At 43.6% G+C, this 26,356-nt stretch overlaps 1 protein-coding gene across 1 annotated transcript in view; it reads left to right on the top strand.

Moving 5' to 3' along the window:
- LOC110554676 (ATP-binding cassette sub-family G member 3-like) overlaps nucleotides 1-25,470 on the top strand; it is a 43,422-nt gene extending 17,952 nt beyond the window's left edge. The window contains 10 exon segments of the mRNA XM_060378762.1: nucleotides 489-590; nucleotides 3,430-3,677; nucleotides 9,849-9,902; nucleotides 9,904-9,932; nucleotides 12,320-12,409; nucleotides 13,911-14,035; nucleotides 15,886-16,040; nucleotides 21,190-21,279; nucleotides 22,878-22,963; nucleotides 24,693-25,470. Of these exon segments, the coding sequence (XP_060234745.1) occupies nucleotides 489-590; nucleotides 3,430-3,677; nucleotides 9,849-9,902; nucleotides 9,904-9,932; nucleotides 12,320-12,409; nucleotides 13,911-14,035; nucleotides 15,886-16,040; nucleotides 21,190-21,279; nucleotides 22,878-22,963; nucleotides 24,693-24,879 (1,166 nt within the window). The 3' untranslated portion in view covers nucleotides 24,880-25,470.
- Nucleotides 25,471-26,356: the final 886 nt, after the last annotated feature.

Genomic DNA, 26,356 nt, shown 5'->3' with positions numbered 1-26,356 from the left:
CATCTTTAGCAATATGAATACAGTTACAGAGGACTTTCTTTGACTCCAAATATAGGTTTAAATATATGTTGTCCAGTACTCTTTGTTTGTTTTTGGTTAATCTTTGTCATTTAAAAATGTCCAAACATTTGTGAGTTTATACAGTCCACTAAAAATTTAGGTCAAGTTCAATTGATTGTTTCACATGAAGAGATCCTATAGGTATATATATATATATATATATATATATATATATATATATATGTCATACACATAGCATATGTATGTATTCACATATGTATATGTACATGATTATATATGTATATATATATACACATATATATATGGCAGGAAACTGAGATTGCTGAACCATTGTGAATGTATAAAATATCAAAGGATCAATTAGTGATGGGCAGAGCAGGAAAAGGAAGAAGTTATTCTGTCTTCCCCTCCCCCACTCTCTGAAAGAGGGTCCTCAGCTGTGTGCTCTTTGGCTGCCTCCTTTGTAGGTTACACAGATGACTCCCACCACATCCCTGTAGACTTCTTCCTGGACTACATTATTAGAGGTGTCTCTGCCATAATCCACACAGAGGAGGATGGCCATGAAGGTATGTGGGTCTTCTAAATCACAGATTTTTGCCCAACTTCTTTCATTAAAATGCAACAATGAGGTTCACTACAATATAGTCATTTTATGTTCATTCAATGTCCTAAAATTAGCTAATAGACTTTGCTTGATGTTTGTGCTGGGTGGTTTCTATTTAATTTATGAAAGAACATTTATGTGATATTGTCAAAAGGGAAATTCCTGTTAGAAAGTGAATGCACTCACTGTCTGTCATATTGTTCTTTCTATTGTTTTAGGTAGGATTTGCTCATGTAGCCAGCCTGACCTGGAATGTATGCTCTTTCTACCTCAGCTCACAAGGACAGGCATTGCAGAATGTGGTGGTTAGTTTTATGTCAACTCGACCCAAGCTAAAGTCATCTGAGAGGAGGGAAACTCAGTTAAGAAAATGGATCTATAAAATGGGGATATAGAGAAGCATGTAGGGCATTTTCCTGGTGAGTGATTGGTGGGGGAGGACCTGGTCCTTAGAGCTGATCCTGGTGTTGTGGGAGCAGGTGAGCCTGGGAAGGGCAGGAGAGCAGGAGAGCTGGCTGTAGCATTGGGGGAGCTAGCCAGGGTGGTGCTGGAGAGCTCCCCCTGGTGGTATGGGTATGGAGGAGCTGGCAGACTGAATAGCTCAGGTGCACTTAGGCCCAGATCCAGGGTTTGAGTTGGCCCATCCCTACATGTACTCATATGTGAACTGCTGGAGTGTGTGAAGGAGCCTGCCCTGCAGATCCAGAACTGCAGGATCTCCATGACACAGGACAACTGGACATCCCAGAGGCTTCCTGTGAGGTTCCAGTATTGATAGTGTAGCAGGACCCAGAGGCCTCAAAACAGACCAGAGACTCATTGTCATGAACATTTGCAAGTAAAGATGTGTGGGCGAAAGGTCAAACTCTATGACACACTGTAACACTCTACAGCTTAAAAAAAAAAAAAAAAGAAAGAAACTTGGCACTTTATACATTCACATGTGGCAGAAAGCAGGCACCAGACCTTTATATTAAGTATAGATCCACATGGGAACGAAGCCAATGTTAAGACTTGGGATCCAGAAGGGAAAAGGCCTTTCAGGTTGCTGTATCCCTGAGATAAAGACAGTAGCCAGGTCAGTGAAGGATGCTTTTCTTATGTGGGAAGGAATTATACAGTAGCAACATTTTTACTCTCAAAACTTGGGCTGAGGACTTAGCTCAGCTGGAGAATGCTTGCCTAGTGCGCACAAAGCCTTGAGTTTGGTCTCTGGCACTGCATACCTGGGTGTGAAGGTGTCTGCCTGCAATCAAAGCACTTGCCACATAGAAACAGGAGGCCAGGGGAAGTTCAAGGCCACCCTTTGTCAAAGCCAGGTTTGAGGAGTCAGGGGTGGGGGAGGGGAGCACTGTGGTAGGTGGAAGCAGCATTGGCCATTTGGGGGTCAGTCACACCTGTGAATGTTGCCTTTTTCCCTTTTTGGGGTCAGTCTGTGACTGACATCTCTATCTCATACTCTATATCTAGATTCCAAAGCCTCTTTTTTGGAGACTGCAGGAGGCAGCCAGTAAGGACAGAAGAGGGAGGGAGACAAGGTTTCCTCTCTGCTGCTCAGGACAGGGTGGTCTCCTACTGACAGGAAAGCCTAAGCTGACCACTTTATTCCTGCAGTCAGGGCTGCAAAAAGCTAGTTAAGAGTAGGAGAGTAAGAAGTAAGAGGCTTCTATCCAGCAACTGCAGGGAATTGTTAAAGGCCATCTTTGATCTGTAGATAGGCCTCTTGCATAAAGTATGCCTGCTGATGGCAGAGCCCTGAGTCTGTTAACTTATCTGTAAGTCTACAGGGGAATAAGAAATAAGAGAGAGACAGAAAATTGGCCACCGCCCCCACACACACATTGAATGGATGAGGAAACAAACTTTATTGTCCTGGTTACACCTCTTATGCCCTGAGCAAATGCTGTGTACCTCAAAGAAAGAATTCCCTCATAGTCAAAAGCGTTTATTACAGAGACAAACAAAACCGTTATGGCAGGAAGGCTTTTAGTGGTTGCTTGTTTTGGTACTAAGGTAAATATTTCTTCATCTAATTTTACATCTCAAAATACAAATTAAATTTAGAATGACAGCATTATGCCGTAAGCTGACAAGGTATAAGGAATTACAATGACACAGTTTGTAACTTTGACACTAAGGTTTCTACATTATTTAGACATTTCTTGGTAGTCCTATTACATTCTGGGTTCAGGAGAAGTTCACACCAACTTGCCTGTATTTATACTGCAGACCAGGATTCGTGCCATCTCTAGAATGAACGCTTATCTGAAGCCACAAGCCTGTCTCCTAGTGAGGCATCTAGAGGTCCACAAAAGTATTTACTGCAGTTGCAAACTTTCTTTTGACTATTTAACTTTTTAAATTCTAAAATTGTCTCAGTTCTAATCAGGAATTTCATAATCAGGAATTAGTTCATCTGAACAGCAGTAAAGATGAATAGTAGGTTTGTTCAGAGTGGGCAAATAGCCCGAAAGTGAGGGTTCACACCATGCCAGTGTTTTGATAGATATAGCAACACAGAAAGGAAGAATGGGTGTCAGTGGCTGGAAGCAATTGTGGGGGTGCATCACAGTACAGACCTTGCAGAACACTGGACTACCTTCCAGAAAGCTCCATGCTTACTGAACTTCCTGGAGACAATGGCTCTTGGCAAACTTTTGCTACATAGAACTTTGAGGCCAGTCTGGGTTACAACAGACTTTGTCTCAAAGAAAATTAATAGATAATTTACAGGTTATTTATGAAAAATTAAATTATTGTCTGCTAAGGGTTTCTTATCTTTATCTGCTTTTCCCCCAAAGCTGATGAACATGAAGAGTTTTTAGAGACAGAACTTGAAGTCACCCAAGAATTAGCCAGTATGTATATCCAGTCCTCCTTCTACAGTGAAACAAGAATGGAACTGGATCGAGTCCTGGGGGAGCAGCAGGTGGAGACGAGCTCAGCGTTGGAGTTGTCTTGTGTCACCCCCTTCTGGCATCAGCTCCGGTGGATAATAAATCGTTGTCTCAAAAATGTCATCAGTTTTCTAAGTTTCACTATAACTCAGGTAATCTGATGGATTACTCTAATTGTATTGTGAAAACTCAAGTGGAAGCAATTTGTTTCTGAGTCTGTCTACTTCTGTTAGGCCTGGCAGGAGCCTGATAGCCTCAGCAGGAGCCTAATCACCTGAGAGGCAACTGAAGTAAACTATGGAGACCATATCCATGCAAATACAAGAGGTTTATTCAAGCCACTGAGCAATGGGGCTAGCTCTGCAATTAAGCTAGAGTCAGCCCCTAGTCAGGAAATCCTAAGGTTTTTAAAGGAAAAAGCTCAGGGAGAGAGGGAGTTACAGGTCTGACAGCATGGGAGAAGATAGAAGATATAGGGTCTATTTGGGTGGGTCAGGTCAGTTTTGTCTCAGACATCTGGGAGATATCTGATCTTTCCTGATAGGTGCAGATGCAGCTACTGTTAAAGGTGGGAACGTGATTAGTACATCCTTATCTCCATTCGTGCAGATGGCTAGGGTCGGAGGGGCTGCTACATTCTCCTGTTGTCTGGAAAAGCACTGATAGACTTTAGTTTGACATGGGACTATATTTCAAAAATATAGGTTTAATGACAATTAAAAGAAATATAGGTTATAGGGTTAGTCTGATTCTTTCACTTCAGAGTCACACTTACCTTCTGCTACCTTCTATGCATTTGTCATCCCCACTCTGCTTGGCACATAGAAATATTCAGGAAAGCAAGGAGGACATGATTAACTTCTTACTTACAGAACCGGTTGTTAATCATATTTTTTTTATATGGAGGAACTGTTATGACTAATCCAAGCAGGACTTTTATCCAGGGATCAAGAAAAGTAATTAGGCACACCTGGAAGTTCCTCAAACTTCACTACTTTCATTCACCAATTCTCCCTCCAAGTTCAAAGTACAGGGCTGCACAAAGTGAGTAAAAAGACTATTTTCTGGATGTAAATGTTCGTTTATGTGGATACGTGGTAACTGAGTAAATAGATAAAATTTGTAGCATGTCAGATGAAAAACGGACTTTGGAGAAAGTTTAAGTAGAGAAGGGACAGGGATGACAGAGGGAAGGGAGGGAAGGGGGCTGATCAGTATTTGAAATCAGGGTCTAGGAGACAGTGTCACTGAGCACCTCTGTGGGAGCCTGTGTATCTGCTGCCTGAGGGGTGAGCCTGCTGAGGAGTGCAGTGCCCTGAGGCTGGTGTTGAAAGCTGTAGCTACACAAAGAATGCAGGTGGACTTAACCAGACTCTTCCCTATGGCTGCTGGGAACCAGGAAGAAGACTGTCTCCACTTCTCCTTAAACTGGATCTGTACCAGTAATCGACATGCCTTAGGATTTTCTGTTGTTCTAAAAATGTATCATATAGGAATGCAATTCTTCTGGCTCATTTGGCTTTCACTTGTTTACTTTTTATTCATGATGATGATGATAATGATTCTGATTTATTGACTGAGCCCAGGGTCTTAGCCATTAGTGGGCAAGTACTCTCCATCCCCATTTCTGTCAAACCTTTAGTGCAGCTGTTTGGGGGTCCTGATATTATTATCAGGTGGTTAGTTGTAGGCATCTTTTTGATTAGTTTATTGCATTCTTTTATATACCACCATTCTCCACCCCAATTCCTTCCAACCTTTCAATACTAGGTAGGTGAGAAAGATGGTTAGAGAGGAGAGGGTGAAGAGATCTCTTTAGACTACTTCCTGCTGGTCAGGGTTGTCCAGTTCCTTGGTACTAGACTGACCTTACATTTCAAAATATTCCATTTCTTCTCCTAGTTTCTTTGTGCACAATTACTTGATAAACTGTATCAAATAGCAACAAACTGCAACCAGCAGCTACAGGGACAGCAGCAGGAGCAGCAGCTGCTCTCTTAGGGCTCTGACACTTACATATACTCTGAAAAGTTCCCAGAGTTCCACAGACTGGGAGAAAATATCTACAGCTGGAAGAACCATGCTCCTGCTGGAGCACAAGGCAAGTCATAGTCACCTGCTGTGAAGATGCCTTCTACCCCCACATGTGGGATTATAACAAACACATTCACATACATAACTGTTTCAGGGTTTCTTTTTCTTATGTGTGTGTGTGTTTTGTTTGTTTGTTGGTTGGTTGATCTTGTTTTCCATCTACCTGTCTCTGCCTCCATGAGTGCTGGGATTAAAGGTGTTCATTACCAGGCCCAGCTCATAACTGGGTTTTTTAACACTACAAATTCCTCACTATATTTAATTTTGTTAAATACTGAAAGATGGTATCTTGTTGGCTGTAATGAAACACTGCTTACTTCTAAGCATGAGTAGGACCATTTTCATATTGAAATATTGCTGCCTTCCTTCTCTGATTGTTATTGTTACCATTTGAGTTATACTGTCAGTTGCTCCAAACACTTTGGCCCTTATACTTGGGCATTTATGTAATAAAACAGGCAATTTATGTCTCAGTTAGTTGGGGGAAAATTTTGATATGATTTGAAAACAAATGAATAGTGACATTTATGAAATTGGGTTAATCATGGTTGAACAGTGAGGGAAAGTCATGAGATGTGTGTGTGTGTGTGTGTGTGTGTGTGTGTGTGTGTGTGTGTGTGCATGTCTGTGTTAGTGATGCTGTGAATTGAAACTAGATTTAAAATTTTTGTACTCATTTTTTATATCTGAGTCCTTTGCCTGCATGTGTAGCTGCATCACGTGCAGGCCCACAGAGGGCAGAAGAAGGTGTCATATCTTCTGCAATTGGAGTTCCAGGCAGCTTGAGGGACCCTGTGTGTGCTCAGCACTGAGTCTCCATCCTCTGCAAGAGTAGCAAGTGTTCTTGACTGCTGAGACATCTCTCCAAGCCCCAGGATTTTGGTTTTTAATTTAAGTTAGTAGGGAACATAATAAGATGTTTTCTTCTGGATTATAATTTCCTATCTTTAAAAAGTTACCAGATGACTAATAGGATAAATACCTCAATTAAGTTAAAGCATCATGTAACCTCACTCCTTTGCTGAGAGGAATACTCTTTCAATGCCGTTTTGCCCCCAAACCAAAGCTGGATGGCCTTCCTGTCAGCTCTCTGCACAGTGTAGATGGGGACCTGAGGGCTATAGTTGCTGGGTGAGGGTTCTTGAGCCCAGGCCCCACAGCCTGAGGTTGAAGGGCAGTGTTGACAGAGGTGATGGGTGACTGTCTGTGGAGTCAGCTGTGTGGATTCCTTGCTGGCAGCACTAGCTCTCTGTACCACACAGGCTCAGACGTCCCCAAGGCTGCACAGGTGGGGAAAAGCTCACCCCTTCTGAGCACACAATCTACTGTTAGGAGCTGGGTTGTGAGGGGTTTTAATGTTATTATTTGGTTTGCATGTGGGGATCACTACTGGGGCCTCGTGTTTGCTGTGCAGGGCTCTGCCCTGCCTTTGCCCCTGTCCTGGGCTATTTGTAACACAGAGTAACGAAAGCCTGAGATCTTGTGAAGCATGTGAAGTAGGACACTGGGCGTGTTCACTGGCACCAGAGCTGAGGTCTCATGTAGTTGAGGTGAACACTTTTTGTCACTTAAGTTTGCTCCCTGTTATGCCCAGTTCATGAGACCCCCAAAGACCACCAGGATTCCACTCCTCTGCAAATACATGAGGATCTTTTATTACAAGCTGAAGCCCGGGTTGCAGCACCAAAATCCTTCTCATTTTCTTTTCTCTCTCTCTTTCTTTCTTTTTTTTTTTTTTACTAAGTCATTCCATGCCATGGGTTTTTACCATTCTGACATGATACACTGTAAAAGCTTCAGTTTTCTCAATTGGCTTAAACAGTATCCCTTTGTTTCATTTGGTGAAATTAATAAAATAAATACCAAAGTCTTTTGTCCTACCCCAAAGGGTTGAGAAACTGTTCCAAGTTCCCTGTTAGACTGCCCAAAGTCATTATTTTCAAATGCCTGATAAACTTTAAAACGTTTCATAGCCTTAAACAGTCTTCAAAACCTGTTTTTGCAACATTAAAATAAAAACATTTTTAGAAGAATCTGTTTTTGCAATATCAAAATAAAGTACTTTTTAGGATTGAAGTCACAAAGCATAACCATAATTTTAAAAGTAAAAACTAAATTTTATCAGTGTGAACAATTCAGTGCCTCTAAAGTCAATCCCAAGCATATTATTTTGATGTCATAAACTTTGGCTGCCAGCAAGAAAAGTTCTTGTATACAAACACATGGAGGTGCAGTTTAATATCTTATATAACCAGAGTTTCAAACTTTATTTTTATAAACCTGGTTTTTAAGAAAGGACAGGTTTTATGTAAAATCTTAACATACTCACTAACCAATAATCTAACCAAGACAGACAAAACATAGGAAACTTATATATTCAAAACAGACAAAACTACAAAACTTAGTTGTACTTCTTTTAGCTGTCATTTCAAGGAAGGAACATCTTGCTACCTGTTGAATCTAATTCTTATGACCATAGAGGCTTTGCAGCTTTCTTACCTGAGAAGCTGCTGTTGCCCCTCTAATAGCTGCCTGTCTACAGAGAAGCCTCTCCCTGGGTGGGCTGCATTTCCAAGCAACCTGACTCCCTTCACCACCAGAGACTGGAGCAGTGACAGAGACCAAAGCATTGACAGAGACCTGCCAGTCCAGGGTCCCCCCAAAATGGGCAAGAGTTAAGCCTAGGGAGTTAGAAGCAGTCTGTCCTATAGCATTTGTCACAGTCCTACAGTCCAACAAAGACACACAGACACAAGGAACAAAATTGAAAGGCAGAAGTGAACAAAGTAGCTGTTCCTCAACTGTAAACAGAAATAGATCCAAAAGCTTGGACTCTCAGATTCCTGCCAGTGAATCTGAAAGGCACCCAGAGAGCAGAGTAACTGACAGTGGGATTCCTGGTCCACCCCAGGGCCAGGTATGTCTTCCTTGAATCTCCCACGACAGTGCATCTGCTCCTAGCCACATCTTGCCCCTTGTACAGACACTTGGACTCTCAGATTCCTGCCAGTGAATCTGAAAGGCACCCAGAGAGCAGAGTAACTGACAGTGGGATTCCTGGTCCACCCCAGGGCCAGGTATGTCTTCCTTGAATCTCCCACGACAGTGCATCTGCTCCTAGCCACATCTTGCCCCTTGTACAGACACTTCGAAGCTTTTCAGGACTGAGAGAAAACACAGACACAGACACTGCATAGAGGCACTTAAACACTTTCTGCCTGCATCAGACCCTCCTGGTCAGGGTCCTAGAGTCTTGGGGATCCCAGACCAGCCCCCAGATATTATGCCCAGTTCATGAGACACCCAAAGATCATCAGAAATCGAATCTGCTGCAAATACATGAGGATCTTTTATTACAAGCTCAAGCCCAGGTAGCAGCATTCTCCCTAGTTGAAGAGGAGGACTAGGGCTCAGCAGTCTAGGTGAACAAGGTTTTTAAAGGGAAAAACACAAGCAGAAAAGTCCAAGCCTTGGCATTACAGAATTGAGTAAGAGGGTCTTTAGGGAAATTGACCTTTAAGTCTAAGCCTTGGCATTACAGAATTGGGTAAGAGGGTCTTTAGGGAAATTGCCCTTTAAAATAATAGGTCTGTTTTAGGCACCAAGGCCACAGTGGTCCAGCCTTGACCATCTGGGGGACTATCTGATCATGCATAGTGCCTGGAGTGTCCTGTTACATGCTGATTAGGCAGGACTATCTGGGTGAGGGACTGCTGGCCATCTGGTCTGGTTGCCAAGGAGAGATATCTTTCAAGGCCCTAAGGCTGGGCAGGCGGGTCTGTCTTAACTTGTCGTCCACTTCTTCGTCTAAACTTGTACCCAGGACCACAGTCATGTTGCCCCAGCAATTAATTTTCAAATTTGGACCTCCCATCCCCATCCTTGAAGGTGCCTGCATTCTCTCCCACCCTGTGTCATCCTTGTTTTCATATCTGAAATGGGCCCTACACTGGCCGGTCCTGCTGGGTCACTGAGAGAAACCTTAGCTTCTCCAGGGTCTGTGCTGTGAGAGCCGCAGACTGCAGGAAGTTAACTTTCAGTTTAACATACAAGAAGTCTGTTAACATGTGTGTTTTCTGTTCTCCCAGGGACTCTTACCTAAACTTAGTATTTATGTAAGTGTGGAGCTCTCACTGGGAAACCATCTATCTTAAAACAATGACCAATATGTTGAGTACCTTTTTGTCCTAATGAAGAATTTTCTTTTTCATCCATTTGCTTTTTGATAGGCCCTTATCACCGACTTCCTGGCAGCTGCTATAGGAATCACTTTCCGGATCTTAAAAAAATGATTGTATTGAAGTCGACACTAGGTAAGCAAGCTCAGATCCTGATTTAAAGAAAATGCTGTCATTTTGTTCAAACTTTTATAAATCCTTTAAGACCTGGAATTTGTGACAAACACAGGTAAGCATTTATTCTGTGGTAGACTGTGCTGTATACTGAAAGCACAGACAAGGGATCACTTTTCCACATGTTTGTGCATGGATAGTATGAAACTGTACACACATTTCACATTTCTTCAGTTCTTTTTATTTTCTTTCAAATATTATGTCTCTACTGTATTTCCCCTGCTTTTCAGTCCCCCCCACATACCTCTCCTAGGAAAAGAGCAGGCCTTCTGGTGACATCAGCCAAGCATGACATAACAAGCTACAGTAAGACTAGGCACAGACCCTCATGTGGAGGCTGGATGAGGCAACCCAGCAGGAGGAAACTGGTTTTAGCCAGTTTTAGTGTATGGAGTAGGTTCCTTTCATGCAGATTGATTCTCACTATAACTTTGGGACAAGTTTTCATCTTCCCAAATGGAGTTCCGCAGCTCTGAAAGAACACTCCTCATACTAATCACTCCCACTTCCTGACAGCAGCCATTCTGCTTTCTGTCTTGGAGTATGGCTAATGCAGAGCCCCTGAACTGGTGTCATAAATTGGAGTCTTGTTGTTGTTTTGATGGGTTCTTGATTGTTTTGGCTGGCTTTTTTCCATGAGCATAATGTTCTCATGCTCAGCACAGTGTGGCAGGTGTGGGGCTCTGTAAGGCAGAGTAAAGTCTGAATAATGTGTGCACATGCTGCTTCCCTTTGTCTGTGTCCAAGAAACACACAGCCACAGGGGACCTTTTATCCCCCTTCTTCTTTCTTACTATCCTTATCACATGAATGCAAATTACTTCTTCACAAATAAGCATGGCTTGATTTATTTTAAACTCTTTAAAAGCCACACAGGAAGATGGTTGGCCTGTTTTAGGGATGATCATTAAAGCTTTAAAGGTGACTCTCTGTGTATCCATAGTAAGCTGCTGAGCTGGATTCCCACCATTGTTTCATGATTGTTTATCCTTGCTCATCTTTAAAAGCGAAGTGGCTAACTGAATGTGAAAACCCCTTGGAGCTGTATTTAGCTCTCCTCTGTGTTAGGAATGATACTGACTGATTTTGTTAGTTAATTGAAGTGACGAGTTGGCTGCCATGACTGCATACCATAGCTTAGTGGATTTCAAAATAAATGTGTCTCCACAATGCAGCATGAGGGTCTGAGTTGAGGATTCTCTCCAGGGCTCTTCCCCTTCTCTCTGAGGTAAGGATTCTCTCCTGGGCTCTTCCTCTCTGGCTCCTTCCCTCAGAGCCCTCTCCTGGCAGACTCTGTTGCTGTCTTGCCCCTGTGAGGACACAGATGACACTTGACACTATGGGCCTCTACTTTCATGATTTCATCTGAAACTAGTTAACTCCTAAAAGACACACGCAAGGGTGGTGACATTAGGGCTCATTGTCATATTGCTGGGGTTTAGAGGACCCACTTCAGCACTAGAAACTGCTGTAGAGACAGAGAGGGCAAATGCCCCACAGGACTCACACCTTCTGACAACCTCCTCCCTACCTCCCCCCCCCTTTGTTTTTAAAACCAGAATAGCTCTACATTTTAATTTTCTTTCTTTTAAAACTACTTATTTTTTATGTGCATGAGTTTTGCCTGAGTGTATGTCTGTGCACCAGGTGTGTGCCCTGGTGCCTGTTTTGATCAGATGAGGGAGTGGAAATCTGTCTTAGTTGCGGTTCCTGTTACTGTGTAAAAACATCACAACCAAAGCCAGCTTGAGGAGAAAGGGTTGGTTTGGCTTATATTTCCACAGTGTAGCCCATCACTGAAGGAAGTCAGGGCAGGCTCCCAAACAGGGCAGAGGCCATGGAGGGTGCTGTTTAGTGGCTTGTTCAGCCTGCTTCAGTACAGAACCCAGGACCACAGCCCAGGGATGGCTCCACCCACCATGGGAGAGGCCCTCCCCACCAATCACTAATTAAGAAAATGTCTTGCAGGTATGCCCACAGCTTCATGTTTTAGGATCATTTACCAGTTGAGGTTCTCTGCTCTCAGATAATTCTGGCTTCTGTCAAGTAGATATAAAACTCTCTAGCACAGGATCCCCAGAACTCCAGTGATACATGGTTATGACCCACATGCTGGGTGTTTGCAACCAAACCTGAGCCCTGTGCTAGAGCCACGAGCACTCTTTCCGGGGAGTCATCTGTCTAGCCCTGCTTTTATTTTATTTTACTTTTTAACAAAAAAAACAAAAAAAACAAAACAAAAAAAACCCCTGTGTGATGTCATTTATTCTGCCAAACAAGCTCGGTTGGAAAAAACTGTGCTAATGTTGAACTTGTGGTTTGCTTTTGCCTCCCTTGTCTCCTGGCAGAGCCATCCTGCTTTACCTGCTCACAGGCTACCAGTGCACCACCAGCATGTCTGCAGGGAGGCTCTTCGTGACTGACAGGGATCGCTTTCTGTGAGTAGCCCCTGACCCTCAGGCCTCAGCCCTCCTCATCAAGGTGATCACACTTGGAGTTGGGTCTAGACTGTGACCTCAGGAATTACCAGTATTTTTTCCTTTTGTCCTTGTTCATTTCAGAAGGAGACAAGTTATAAACCTTTGTATTCACCATGTGGTTTGAAGGGTGGAAAGAGATTACTAATGTTAACTGGAAAAATGGATGGGAAATCAAGAGCAGAGCTGTCTGCAGCTCAGTGAATGTTTCAGATCTGGGGTGCTGTCCTCAGACCTCAGTGGTGCAGACAAAGCAGCAGTAGGGTGTGGAAAATCACAGTTCACTCCTCAACCCTCCAAATATGTCAGGGGCTTGATGGAGCTTATGTGTCCTGGGTTTAGCAGCAAATGGGTGTTGGGGAGGCAAAGCTGCCCAGAGGCAGGAGAGTAGCCCTCTAGGATGAAGGGCTGGAGAGAGCCAGGTGGCAGCTGTGCAGAGCCAGGGGGCAGCTGTGCAGAGCCAGGGGCAGCTGTGAAGCAGAGGGCTGTTTGATTCCTGGGCTTTCAAACATGGGACACCCTCCCCTGCTGGTTTGTGTTTCATATTCACTGCTTCAAAGATACAAGGACTCCAAGTAAAGAAGTCCTCAGAGAGGACCTGAGGGTGCAGCTCACTTGGCAGAGCGCTTGAAGCCCTGGGGTAGATTCACAGAACCACATACGCCTCAGCATGGCTGGTTTTCCCTGGCTCCCAGGTCATAGGGGCAGGGACAGGAGGATTGTCATTTTTGCCTACATGTGGAGTTTGATGCCAGCCTGCACTAGCAGTCCTTTCTCAGAAAGAGAGAAAGAGAGAGAGAGAGAGAGAGAGAGAGAGAGAGAGAGAGAGAGAGAGAGAGAGAATGAAGACACCGAGTGGGAAGACCGGAAGACCTTGGAGTTTGGCTTAGAGAAAGATGGTGGGAGGGGCAGGCCCAGGTGGTGTAGCTGGTAAGGGGTCCTGTGTAAAGTGAGATTATTGAAGGAAGAAGTCTCTCCAGTGAGAGATGCAGAAGAGAAGGATATGGTGGCCTAGCACTGCACAGTGACCTCAGAGTGGCAGTGTCACCTTCTCCATAAGAAGGGGCTGGAGCAGAGTCTCTGTGAGCACAGTCTGAGGTGGGGTGCTGAGCGCTGCTCCTCGGGAAGCAGAGTTTGAGGAGAGTGGGGACAGTGGCCTGTTTCCCCGCAGGGGCTGCTCTGTGCCAGAGTGGACAATGGGAGAGTTCACTGATGGGGAGTCATAGTGAGATGTCCTGAGGGTGGTGGCCTGGGGGTGCTGGTCTCTAAGACAGGGTGTGTGGGTGTTAGCTGGGAGGACAGGGGACACTGGTCTCTAAGATGCGGGCATATAGGAGTCAGCGGGAGCATGGGTGACGCTGTCCTGTCAGCTCCTGTGGTAGCAGAGGTCAGTGTAGCCAGCATCTCACCTGTGCCTTCTGCACTAATCTAGGATGTGTGACGGGTCCTGTTGTTTCCACAGACACGAGCACACCAGGGGGTACTATGGAGTGCTGCCTTACTTCCTTGGGAAGCTGCTGGCAGAGCTGGTACCCGGGCTGTTACTGCCAATTCTTCTCTTTACTCCCATAACATTCGGCATAGCAGGTAAGGAACAAACCGGAGAGCAGGTCTTGTGTCTGTTAGGAGTGTGCTGTGGTTTGTACAACTGTGGCAAGCCTTCAAGTAGAAAAGCGTGTCTCCACCCTGTGCTGGCCAAAGCAGGTGTTCAGCATGAGGAGAGGCTCCAAGACTTGGTCAAAAGGAACACCAAAGGTTGTTAATGAAAGTATGGTTTCACTAAGTTACTCTGTGTGTTATAATGAGGGTAAGAATAACTCACACTTCAGACAGTGGTGAGAGAGCAAAATCATTTACTAAATAGCTATCCAGGTGTGTTGTAAAGCTTTTAGTTTTATTTGCGTGTTTGCCTGAGGGTGGTCTGTGTGCACACACACATGCACTAACTGAATGGAGGCCAGAACAGGATGTGGCGTGTGGAAGGGGATTTACAGGAGAAGGAGCCACCATGTGTGGCTGGGAACTGAATCCTGGGCTGCTCTTAAACGCTGAGCCACGTCTCAGCTGTGTGCTTCCTCCTGGTTCATGCATAAGTGTGTCTACATGGAAATAAAGTACACAAAGTGGATAATATCTCACCAATATGTGTGTGTGTGTAAAACTCCTAATGTATGCATTGTCCTCTGCTGCCATCTTACAAAGAGAGAGGACACTGAATAATGATTCTTTGAAATTATATAATGTAAACCATGGCTTAAACTACACGCACAGATTCATTTGGGCACTACAATTTGGCTTCATCCTAGACTCTAGAATTTCCATACTGTTCACACCCACATGTACACACACGCATACACACAGGCACATCTATGAAAAACAAGTGCTCATAAAGCTTAGACCTGGGTTTAGAAGAGGTATATCTCCCAGGATCAGTCTTCTGGCTCCTGGCATGGCTTACGGGTAAATGTACTTGTCCTGCAAGCCGACGTCCTGAGTGTGAGCAGCAGAATCCACAGTGGAAGAGACAATCACTCCAGAAAGCTGCCCTTCAACCCCATGTGTGCATCATGACTTGTGCACACCTGTGTGCACTCATGCATTATACACACAATAACAACATTAGTGACATTTTTAAGCAACTGGGAACTCAGCTCCCCAGACTGTACCTTGCTTGCTTGTGACTGTTAAGGAAACACAGGACTATGTGTGACTCAGAGTTTCCATTCCATACAGACTACACATCAGCCCAGGAGGCCTGCTGCCCTCCTCCACAGCAGTTAAGTGGTGATTTCCTGGGGAAACTGAGGTGGAGGCACCTCTGTCCTCTAAGTATAAAGCCACCATGTGGTTGTTTAACTCACTGTCCTGAGCTCATGGCAGGTCAGGAAGGGAAATCGGGGCATGAGCCTGGAGGCAGGAAAGGGGCACAGGTCGTGGAGGGTGCTGCCTGCTCTGGCTGCCATGGCTCGCTCGGCCTTATTTCTCACTTAACCCAGGGCCTCCTGCCCAGCGTGGGTGCTCCCACACCCTCCTGAGACCTCACAGTCTGGCAGAAGCATTCTCCTGAGGAGGCTCCCTCTTTCCTTATGACCCTAGCTTGTGCTAAAGTGACCAAAATGGCACAGTCCTTACCCCACTTTTATGACTAGTGAAATTAGAGTAATTGCCGTAGAATGTACACATGAGTGTTTTGAACTGGTGATTCCCCCGTGGGAGAAGGCGGTAGGATTTTGGCCAGTTGTGTGCCTGCAGTTCTCCGTGTCAGGATTTCATCAATCATGTATGAAGGAGAACAGGTATTCTGTAGTCACACGGAAGGAAACAATGACACTCGAGATTTAACTGTGAAGCTCCCTCTGATGATGAAATTGTTGTCTGAAACCTGTATAATTCCATTGACCTGGTGACCAGGCTGATGGACTTCTTTTCTCTCGAAGGAGTAATATCAAGTGTGAAGGGCTTCTTCGGCATAATGCTCACCGTCATGCTACTGGCTTATTCTGCAAGCTCCCTGTCACTGTCTGTATGCACAGGGGAGAAAGCCTCGCTTGTGCGAATGCTGCTGGTGTCCTTCTACTTTGTGTTCATGCTGGTGAGTGGAGTCTTCTGAGATAAAAGATTTCCTCGTGTTCCTTCTCACCTTACATACCATAACCCACTTGAAAAATCAGGGCTTGGGCAATGAGGCCTTATGCTGGAGCTTATTATGGTCTGCAGTGGAAATGGAGTCACCTTTGCCCCTCCTCCCTGGCTACTCCTCTCATGTACTTCTATGATGTAGTTAACATACTCTTTCAGGAAACATTTCTTGGGATCCTATTGCAAAACCATAATGTACTGGAATTTTAGGAACCTGCTGTGATTGGCTGATTCCCTCACAGAAGGAACAGATAGCTGCCTTCCTTTCTTGCTGGGGTAGGAGACTTGCCTGCCATTTTAGCCACAGCAGAGAAGGCTTGGTTTATTCATTAGCCACGAGTGGGAAAGCGAAGGTCCTGAGCAATGTATGTCTTCTCCAGGAGGAGTTTGTCTCAGGTTCCCCCGGGTCTTGAAAAGTGTTAGGAATAGTCCACACAACTAAGTCCACACAACTAAGTCGGCCTCCTGTGTGGGCTGCTTCTGCTATCTCTGTAAAACTGGTTGCCCAGTCTAAGTCCTCCATGCCCACAAATCACACACTTAATGTGTATCAGTCAACAGACAAGCCAACCAGATTCCACATTTCCCACCAAGCATATCCATAAGTAGAGCATTTGTGTGCTGATGTTCATATCTTTTCTGCTGTGGTTGGATTTAAGGTCATCCTTCTGTGCTTTGCCCTTGTCAGGATATCCAAGGCTTGCTCTGCTAGGACATCTGGGCTCTGCTGGCACTGTAGTGCCCTGGCCCTTGTTGAGTGTGTTCTGATGCTAGCCTTTAGCCATCTTGCTGGCGTTGGTGTTGGCTGGTAGCTGGGGAACCTGAATGACCCATAGGAATTGGGTCTGAAGCCAGATGCTGTACATGGTGTGGGAGCATTCATTCTGGTCAAGTCAAAATGCAGGTCCCTACAGCCATTGCTTTGATGGTCTAGGATACTGATGGCCAGATAGGGCAAGTTTTATGTGACCATCACAGCTGTCTCTTGTTTGTCCCCACCATTCCTTTCTGCCCCCTCTGTTGGGATGCTGAAGTTTGGGGGCTCTTTTTTTAACTATTTTTTTTATTTTTAAATAATTTTATACATTCACTTGTATCCCAGCTATAGCCCTCTCCCTCTTTCCCTCCCAATCCTCCCCTCCCTTCCTCATCTTCTCCGAGTCCACTGAGAGGGGGTATTTTCCTCTCCTTCCATCTGGCCCCAGCTTATCAGATATCTTCAGGATGGTTGCAATGTCCTTATCTGTGGCCTAGCAAGGCTGCTCTTCCCTTGGGGGATCGGGGGAGGAAGCTTAATGAGCCAGACATTGAGTTCATGTCAGAAACAATTCTTGTCCCTCTTACTAGGGAACCCACTTGGCTACTGAGCTACCATGGGCTATGTCTGAGCAGGGGTTGTAGGTTATATCAATACATCGTCCTTGTTTGGATAAACAGTCTCAGAGAAGACCCCTGTGCTCAGATATATTTGGACCTTGTGGGGCTCCCTGTCCCCTCTAGGATATACTAATTCCTCCTTCCTTCATATGATTCCCTACACTCTGCCAAAGGTTTGGTTATGGGTCTCAGCATCTGCTTTGATATACTGCTAGATGGAGTCTTTTAGGTGCCTTCTGTGGTAGGCTCCTGTCCTGTTACTTGTTTTCTCCTACTTCCAATGTCCATCCAATTTGTCTTTCTAGATGAGGATTGATCATCTTACCCCAGGTCCTCTTTCTAGTTTATCTTCTTTAGGTGTACATATTTAAGTATGCTTATCCTATCTTATAGGTCTAGTACTCACTTATAAGTGAGTATATACCATGTGTCTCTTTCTGCTCCTGGGATATCTCAGGATGATTTTTTTCTAGATCCCACCATTTACCTGCAAAATTCATGATTTCCTTGTTTTTAATTGCTGAGTAGTATTCCATTGTGTAGAAGTACCACGGTTTCTTTATCCATTCCTCTGTTGATAGACATCTGGGTTGTTTCCAGGTTCTGGCTATTACGAAGAAAGCTGCTACAAAATGGTTGAGCAAATGTCCTTGTTGTGTACTTGAACATCTTTTAGATATATGCCTAGGAGTGGTATAGCTGGGTCTTGAGGTAGCACTATTCCTAATTGTCTGAGAAAGTGCCAGATTGATTTCCATAGTGGTTGTACCAGTTTACATTCCCAACAGGAATGGAGGAGGGTTCCCCTTTCTCCACAACCTCTCCAGCATGGGTTGTCTCTTGAGTTTTTGATCTTAATCACTATGATGGGTGTAAGGTGAAATCTCAGGGTAGTTTTGATTTGCATCTCTCTGATGGCTAGGGATGTTGAACATTTCCTTATGTGTTTTTCTGCCATTCTATATTCTTATACAAAGAATTATGTGTTTACCTCCATACCCCATTTTTTTAGTTGGGTTGCTTGAATTATTGCCTTTTAACTTCTTTAGTTCTTTATATATCCCAGATATCAGCCCTCTGTCAGATGTTGGGTTGATGAAGATCCTTTCCCAATTTTTAGGCTGTCGTTTTGTTCTGACAACAGTGTCCTTTGCTTTCCAGAAGCTTTTCAGTTTCATGAGGTCCCATTTATTTATTGTTGATCTTAGGGCCTGTGCTGATGGTGTTCTGTTCAGGAAGTTGTCTCCTGTGCCAATGAGTCCTAGGCTGTTCCCCATTTTTTCTTCTAACCAATTTAGAGTATCTGGTTTTATATTGAGGTCTTTGATCCACTTGAACTTTAGTTCGGTGCAGCGTGATAAATATGGATCTATTTTCATTTTTCTGCATATAGACATCCAGTTGGACCAGCACCATTTGTTGAAGATGCTGCTTTTTTCCATTGAATGGTTTTGGCTTCTTTGTCCAAAATCAAGTAATCATAGGTGTGTGGGTTTATTTCTGGGTCTTCTGTTTGGTTCCATTGATCCACCTTTCTGTTTCTATGCCAGTACCAAGCAGTTTTTATTACTATTGCTCTGTAGTACAACTTGAGATCAGGGATGGAGATACCTCCAGAGGATTGTACAGGATTGTTTTGGAAATTCTGGGTTTTTTTGTTTCTCCATATGAAGTTGAGAATTTTTCTTTCAGGGTCTGTAAAGAATTGTGTTGGTGTTTTGATGGGAATTGCATTGAATCTGTAGATTGCTTTTGGCAGGATGGCCATTTTCACTATGTTAATTCTACCAATCCATGAGCATGGGAGATCTTTCCATCTTCTGATGTCTTCTTCGATTTCCTTCTCCAGAGACTTGAAGTTTTTTTTCAAATAGATCTTTCACCTGCTTGGTTAGAGTCACCCCAAGGTACTTTATGTTATTAGTGGCTATTGTGAAGGGGGGTTGTTTCCCTGATTTCTTTCTTGGCCCTTTTGTCTTGGGTATACAGGAGGGCTTCTGATTTTTTTGAGTTAATGTTGTATCCAGCCACTTTGCTGAAGATGTTTATCAGCTGAAGGAGTTCTCTGGGTGAGTTTTTGGGGTCACTCAGGTATACTATCATATCATCTGCGAATAGTGAAACTTTGACAAACCGAATCCAAGAACACATAAAAGATATCATTCACCATGACCAAGTAGGATTCATCCCTGGCATACAAGAGTGGTTCAATATATGGAAATCCATCAATGTAATCCACCATATAAACAAACTGACAAAGAAAAACCACATGGTTATCTCCCTAGATGCCAAAAAAGCATTTGACAAAATCTAACACCCATTCATGTTTAAAGTCTTGGATACATCAGGGACACAAGGCACATATCTAAACATAGTAAAGGCGATATACAGCAAGCCTACAGCCAACATCAAACTCAACGGAGAGAAACTTAAAGCAATCCCATTGAAATCAGGGACAAGGCAAGGCTGTCCACTCTCCCCATATCTCTTCAACATAGTACTGGAAGTCCTAGCTAGAGCAATAAGACAAGAAAGGGAGATCAAGGGGATACAAATCGGAAAGGAAGAAGTCAAAGTTTCACTATTTGGGGGCTCTTAAATGGGGCTTTGGGCACATTTTCTGCTCTTCCACATTGTGCAGTTTATCAGTGCTCAGATTCAAGTTGTCTTAAGTTGTGTTTTAATTGAATTCCAAATTACTCCTGAAGTCATGAATAGAGACTGAAAATTCTTGTAAATAGAAAGTCCTATTTTTCTTTGGGAGAAGAAGTGGGTTTATGAGGTTCAGTGTTTGTCGTAGTTAGGATTTCTATTGCAGGGATGAAACATTATGGCCAAACAATTTAGGGAGGAAAGAGCTTGTTCAGCTGACACTTCTTCATCTCTGTTCACCACCAAAGGATGTTGGGACAGGAACTCAAGCAGGACAGGAACCTGGAGGCAGGAGCAGATGCAGAGGCCATGGAGGTCCTGCTTATTGGCTTGCTCTCCATGGCTGCTCAGCCTGCCTTCTTATAGAACCCAGGACCACCATCCAGGGATAGCACCACTCACACTGAGCTGGGCCCTCTCCTAGGAGAGAATAATAAAGAAAAGACCCCCAAGCTTGACTTCAGCTGATCTCATAGAGGCCTTTTCTTAATGGAGGGTCGCTCCTTTCCAGTGAATTTAGCTTGTGTCAAGTTGACAGAAAAGAGGCAGGACAGCCTTCTTTCCTTGTGTTTCTTGATGTAGATGGCAGCAGTTTTATTAGAATTGTCACTATGCTTGGTCTGTCATATTGTCAAAGATTTAACTAATCACAAATTGAAAATATATAAACAAATAATGCTTTGCTCTGATCATCTCCACCCCTGAACTATGCTCTAAAAACTATAGAGCTACACAAATTAGATATGATAAGGAGGATTTCATATATGTGGGACAGATATATTTAAAGTATAGAGGATGTGCCTAGGTTAAGTGTCACTTTAAATGTAATGTGAGCATCCATCGGGTTTGGCTTCTGCAGAGACAGGGAGCAGGTCCTACTTTTTAAACACAAGGAGAGTCCTGCTTTACCAAGAGCATAGGCTTCTGTATGGAGTCAGCCAAAAGAATGTTTTAAAAAATATCTAATCTGAACAGAAATGGTCAGAAGGATGAAGGGGTCTTGAAGACAGAGGCTCTTTTGTAGAATTCTTAGTCACTGGGCTAGTTCTGACTCATGGCTCTGCTCTCTGTAGTTTTTCTCAGGTCTGTCCCAATATTTTGGAAGCTTACCACCTGCACTCTCATGGACTCAGTACGTTAACATCCCTCACTATGGATTCCAGGTAAACTGTCCTCTCTGGCACTGTACTGTGTCCTCCAACTGCAGTAAAGGAAACGAATCTCAACCATGTCCTCTCCCCAGCTGTAGGCTCTAAGCAGTTCCAACCCAGGAAGATCCTTCCAGGAGCAAGAGAGGAGGACATTTCTGTAAGAGTTAGTTAGCCCTGGTCAGTAAGTCATCTGGGTTATTTGAGAGAAATGAAAGCTGAGAGAAATCTCAGAGTAAAGAGAAAAGGTGGACGATATGAGGAAAAACACACATGGGAAAGGAACTTTTATTCTCCTGTTTCAGTTGTTGTGTTGTAGGCTTACTGCCTCTGCCTGCTAACCTAGGCCTAGTCCTGGAAGCTTCTAGGCTCCCTACACTCTAATCTAGGCCTAGAACATTTTCAGCCTCTGAGACTCACTGCTCAATAAGCTCACCCTTTCTTGTTCTTACTGTGCTCTGGGCTGGCTAGTTCAACTCAGGTGTTCTGGCTCCAATTCCTCTCCAGCTGACTTACTCGATCTCCCTTCTCTCCATCCTTGAGTTGCTCTGCTTGGCCTCAAACTAACTCAAGCAATCTGCTCTAATCTCCTGACTCCTTTTCGTTCTCTGGCTCATTTGCTCTTCACCTGAGTTCTCTCTCTGCAATGTCTCTCTTTACTGACCCTGTAAAACTGCCTTTACTCTCTCTCTCTTTCTCTGTGTTGCTCCATTAAGTAGCATCCCTTTCTGTTCTTGTGAGAGTTGGGCGTATCCTGTTCTCTCAAATCTTTCTTTGATTGGTTACTTTTTCTCGCACTCAGTGAAATGACATAGCCAAACATGGGTGCTTCCTCCTACAAACTAACTTTACCTTCATTGTTTGGGATTAAATGCATGTACCACACCTGGCCCTAAGCTTTTTGTTTTTTTTTCCTGAAACTTTCTCTATAGCAGGCTGTCCCTGAACTCAGATCTGCTTGCCTCTGTCTCCTGGATTAAAGGTGTGTTTGTTTTCCAGCTGGATCACACAGACCTAGAAGGTCTTTGGATGTGCTCTCTTGCTAGAGCAGCCTTGTTCTGAATTGAAATTCCTCTACATCTATCACCATGTTTCTACCCAAAAAAGGAAAGGATAAAAGGATCAGAGACTATGATATATAGTTCATATCAAGAAATTAAAAGAAACAAATCATGTGATACCCTTAACCTTATTGACTTTACAAGCCTATCTCTGTAGGAAAGTGTCTTCAAATACTTTCTAACTCCCACAGTCACAATTGCTTTTGATGAAAAGCAAACAATATTGGTACTATATATCAATAGCATTCACTCAATGAATTGTGTTGTTTTAATTACAGTGTTTATGGGGTTATGGACTTATAGGCTATGGAAGTAGGAGGTCTGGGGTAATATAGTTAGATTATCCTTCTCTTAGTTGATTGGAAGCACCATCATTTCAATCCTAAGCCTCCTGATTGCTTTGCTGGGCAGACTGTAAACCTGGTAGATTTTGTGTTTAAGAACAATTTCAAATATCAGTAAAGATTGAACTTGAAGTCAGCTGTATTTATTCTTTTGGAAACTTGGAAATATAAAACTATTTGTCTTTCTGTGTTCCTGTTTGTGTTACAGGCTTTGTTGCACAATGAATTCTTGGGACAAGACTTCTGTCTGGAGAACAACACAGAAGAAGTCAGCAGATGTCAGAACCAAGTAATGTAAGCTTGGGTTCAGTGCTGCAGTGGGGACACAGGATGCTAGTACACTCAGAGGGCAGCCTGTGTTTTCAGGGTTGACCCTGTTTTATGCCTCTTCCCCAGAGTGTGTCATGTGCACCAAGCACGTGTGAATCTGTTTGGACCCTGATGCTCCACAGTGTAGAAAATATGCAGAAAGTGGTCTTTGGGGCCTCTTGACAAGTGGTCTTGGTGTTTTGGTTGTAGATTTGCGTTCCTTGTTTTAGAACATTTGAGTTGGACATGGGCTGCTCTGATTGTCTAGCAAGGGCACAGAGTTTCTATGTGTATAGATTATGGTTCTGTGAGCCAAGCCTAAGAATGTCAGGGCAGCAAGGGTGAACTGTGGTGAGCTTTGCCTGCCAGCATTCAGGCCTTCTCTCTGCCTCACACACTGGAAGACTTCATGAAATCAAAGGTGTGTGTGTGTGTGTGTGTGTTTGTGTGTGAAATGTCCTAATTGAGGATATGTCCTGCAATTGAAGAAACATATTTCAGTTTGTTTGGATGGAAATCTCATTTTTGTCCAATGCTATTAAAATAGAAACATAGATTTTTAAATAAAATTAGAGTGTCATGTTTTAAGGTTTCAATACTTCACTTTCTATGATTGTTCTCATAATTTGATTTTGATATATAAACAAGAGAGGATAAGCTGATATTACATGTCATTGACACTCAAAATAATAATATTAGAAATGCAAATTTGTGCTTTGAATTACTATTGATAACCTGTATTGTGGAGATCTTACTTCCCACATCTCCTTCCTCCTGGTGTGGTCTGGCACCTGTCTAATATAAGTTCCTTATCAGTTTCTGGTCAGGAGGACATGGATGACGTCATACTCTCAGCTCTGTCCTCACAAAGGGAAGCGAAAAAGAAGAAATCTGCTCTTCCAGCAGATTTGTGGGCTGCTAAATCCAAGAGATACAAGGGAGTGGAGGGACACAGGGGAGGAAATTCACAGACATAACTATAGCTGTTTGCAGAATTGTCAGCAGCAGCTGCTGTTGTAGCCTGTGTCAGGACCATGCATCCTGCTGTGCTCCAAGTCTGCTCAGGCTCCAGTCTCACCCAGGTTCCACTGTCACTGAGGCAGCTGGGGATGTCCCATAGCTAAGCATCTGTGGTTGTCACTGCAGCCTTAGTGCAGGAGCTGACAGGAAGTGACAGACTCCTGTCAGAAACCCTCGATCTCCCCAGTCTAGAATTCCATGCTCTGTTCTTACGCATGACTGTCTCATGGCTCAGCTGAATTGCACAAAGCTTTGATCTCTTTGGAAGGTGTTTATGTGTCGTTAGGAGCTGAGGATTTCTGCTTCAGGCATAGCAAGTACGTGATCTCTGCTTTTGTCCCTGAAGAGAACAGCCTTGTAGATTTAGACATGTATGTGTGACCTTGTAAGTCTACAAGTTGGTTGATGGCGTGACTCTGTAAATGTGGCCAAATTCTTTAAGCCTGCTTCTGTTACACTTTTAAGTGCATGTGCTAACTACTCCCATTTGGATTGTTTTTTAAATTAACAAAGGACCTGATTCAAGTTGTTTACATTGATTAGCATAATATATAACAAAATTGTAATCATCTGATGACGTCAATTAAATATAAAGAAGAAATTTTTAATGATATATTGAAACTAGGTTTTTTAAAGGGAAGTATCAGTGAATATAGTAAATAAACTTTGACTTTGTGTGTGTGTTGAATTTCAGATGTACTGGTGAAGAGTTCTTGACAATGCAGGGCATTGAGCTCTCATCGTGGGGCTTCTGGAAGAATCACGTGGCCTTAGCTTCTCTAATGAGTATGCTCTTCACATGTGCTTATGTGCAACTACACCACAGGAAATTGGAAGCTCTCAGGTCCTGGGTGAGAAAATTCCTACAGTCATTTAAATAGATGGATTCCAAACTGTCTTCTGAATGTTTGTAATTATACTCATGGACAACTGCTACAGCCAGCATTACCCAGAGAAGATTCCATCGCCGTGAACAGTGGTGAATGCAGAGACCCATGGCTGCTCACAGGACCATGACTAAGTGATACTTGAGTGCTTAGCCCCAACAGGATACCTACAGCTCCCCCTCCAAAGCTTAGGACATTGGAGAAAGTGTGCAAGAGCCAGAAGATGAGAAGGATTGGAAATGCGATATGGTGCGCATGACACAGCCAGGGCAACCATGGGCTGTCTCCCAACACCACAGCTACCTGCAGAGCACTGGGCCCCTCATTGGCAAGGCAAGGATCACCGAGAAACACAATGGCCCCACCCCCATTCTCAGAACTATCTGCTACTGGTGGATCATGGGAATGAGGCTGTCACTGATTTCACAAGTATCCTCACATCTGAGCCTGCCAGTCTCCACTGGAAAGTCTGAAGCCCAGGATCACACAGACAGCTCTGTTTAAACTCTGGGGGTCACAAGACAAAACCCAAAGATATGACCATGAGAAAGAAACCTGTAAAGAGAAGGAGTTGAAGCAATTGTAAGGGAGATAGGAAATGTGGGCTGGTGGGGGTGGGGGAGTGTGGCTAAAATGCATTATATAAATACATGGAATTGTCTAATTTTCATATAAAAATTATAAATATAAAAAGAACTTTTTTTGCAACTATCTAATGAAGATTTTTTTTCCTGTTTGGTTTCTGTTATATTGTAAATCAGCAATGATTAATTTTAAAAGTTCACAAAATAGCAGCAAACTAAGGTATAAATGAAAGAGTTCACGTTCCAAAATAATGTTATTAAGATTTGCATATTTGTTCATCTTATCAGTAATAATAAAGTGAGACAATAATATTTTGACCTATAAAAGGAGAATTTGTCCTAGAAATTCTTACCTTCCTAACACTGTTGGTGTCAGTTTCTCCATCTTCACAGTGAGAACATACACTATCCTCCCCCAAATGTAATAGCCAATGGCTGTCTGATCAGATGGGGGGAGATCAGGAGTTCAGGGACACCATCAGCTAGGTAGTGCGTTTGAGGCTACCCTGGGCTACAAAGAACACTACCTCAAAACAAAACAAAACAAAACAAAAAGCAAACAAAAAACCCACACATAATGAACAACCATTAAAAAAGGTCTTTGATTATCTCATTAAGTTAGAGTTTCTATTCCCCTGATGAAACAGTGTGATCAAAAAGCAAGTTAGGGAAGAAAGGGTTTATTCAGCTTGCACTTCTGTATTTCTATTCTTCACCAATGGATATCAGGATAAAAACTCAAGCCGGGCAGGAGCCTGCAGGCAGGAGCTGAGGCTGAGGCCATGGATGGTGCTGCTCACTGGCTTGCTCCCTATGGCTTGCTCAGCCTGCTTTCTCATAGAACCCAGGACCTCCAGCCCAGGGATGGCTCCACCCACAATGGGCTG

The sequence above is a fragment of the Meriones unguiculatus genome, chromosome 3 (assembly GCF_030254825.1).
Source record: "Meriones unguiculatus strain TT.TT164.6M chromosome 3, Bangor_MerUng_6.1, whole genome shotgun sequence".
In the NCBI taxonomy this organism is placed as follows: Eukaryota; Metazoa; Chordata; class Mammalia; order Rodentia; family Muridae; genus Meriones; species Meriones unguiculatus.
This window is presented reverse-complemented; position numbering and strand designations above follow the sequence as displayed.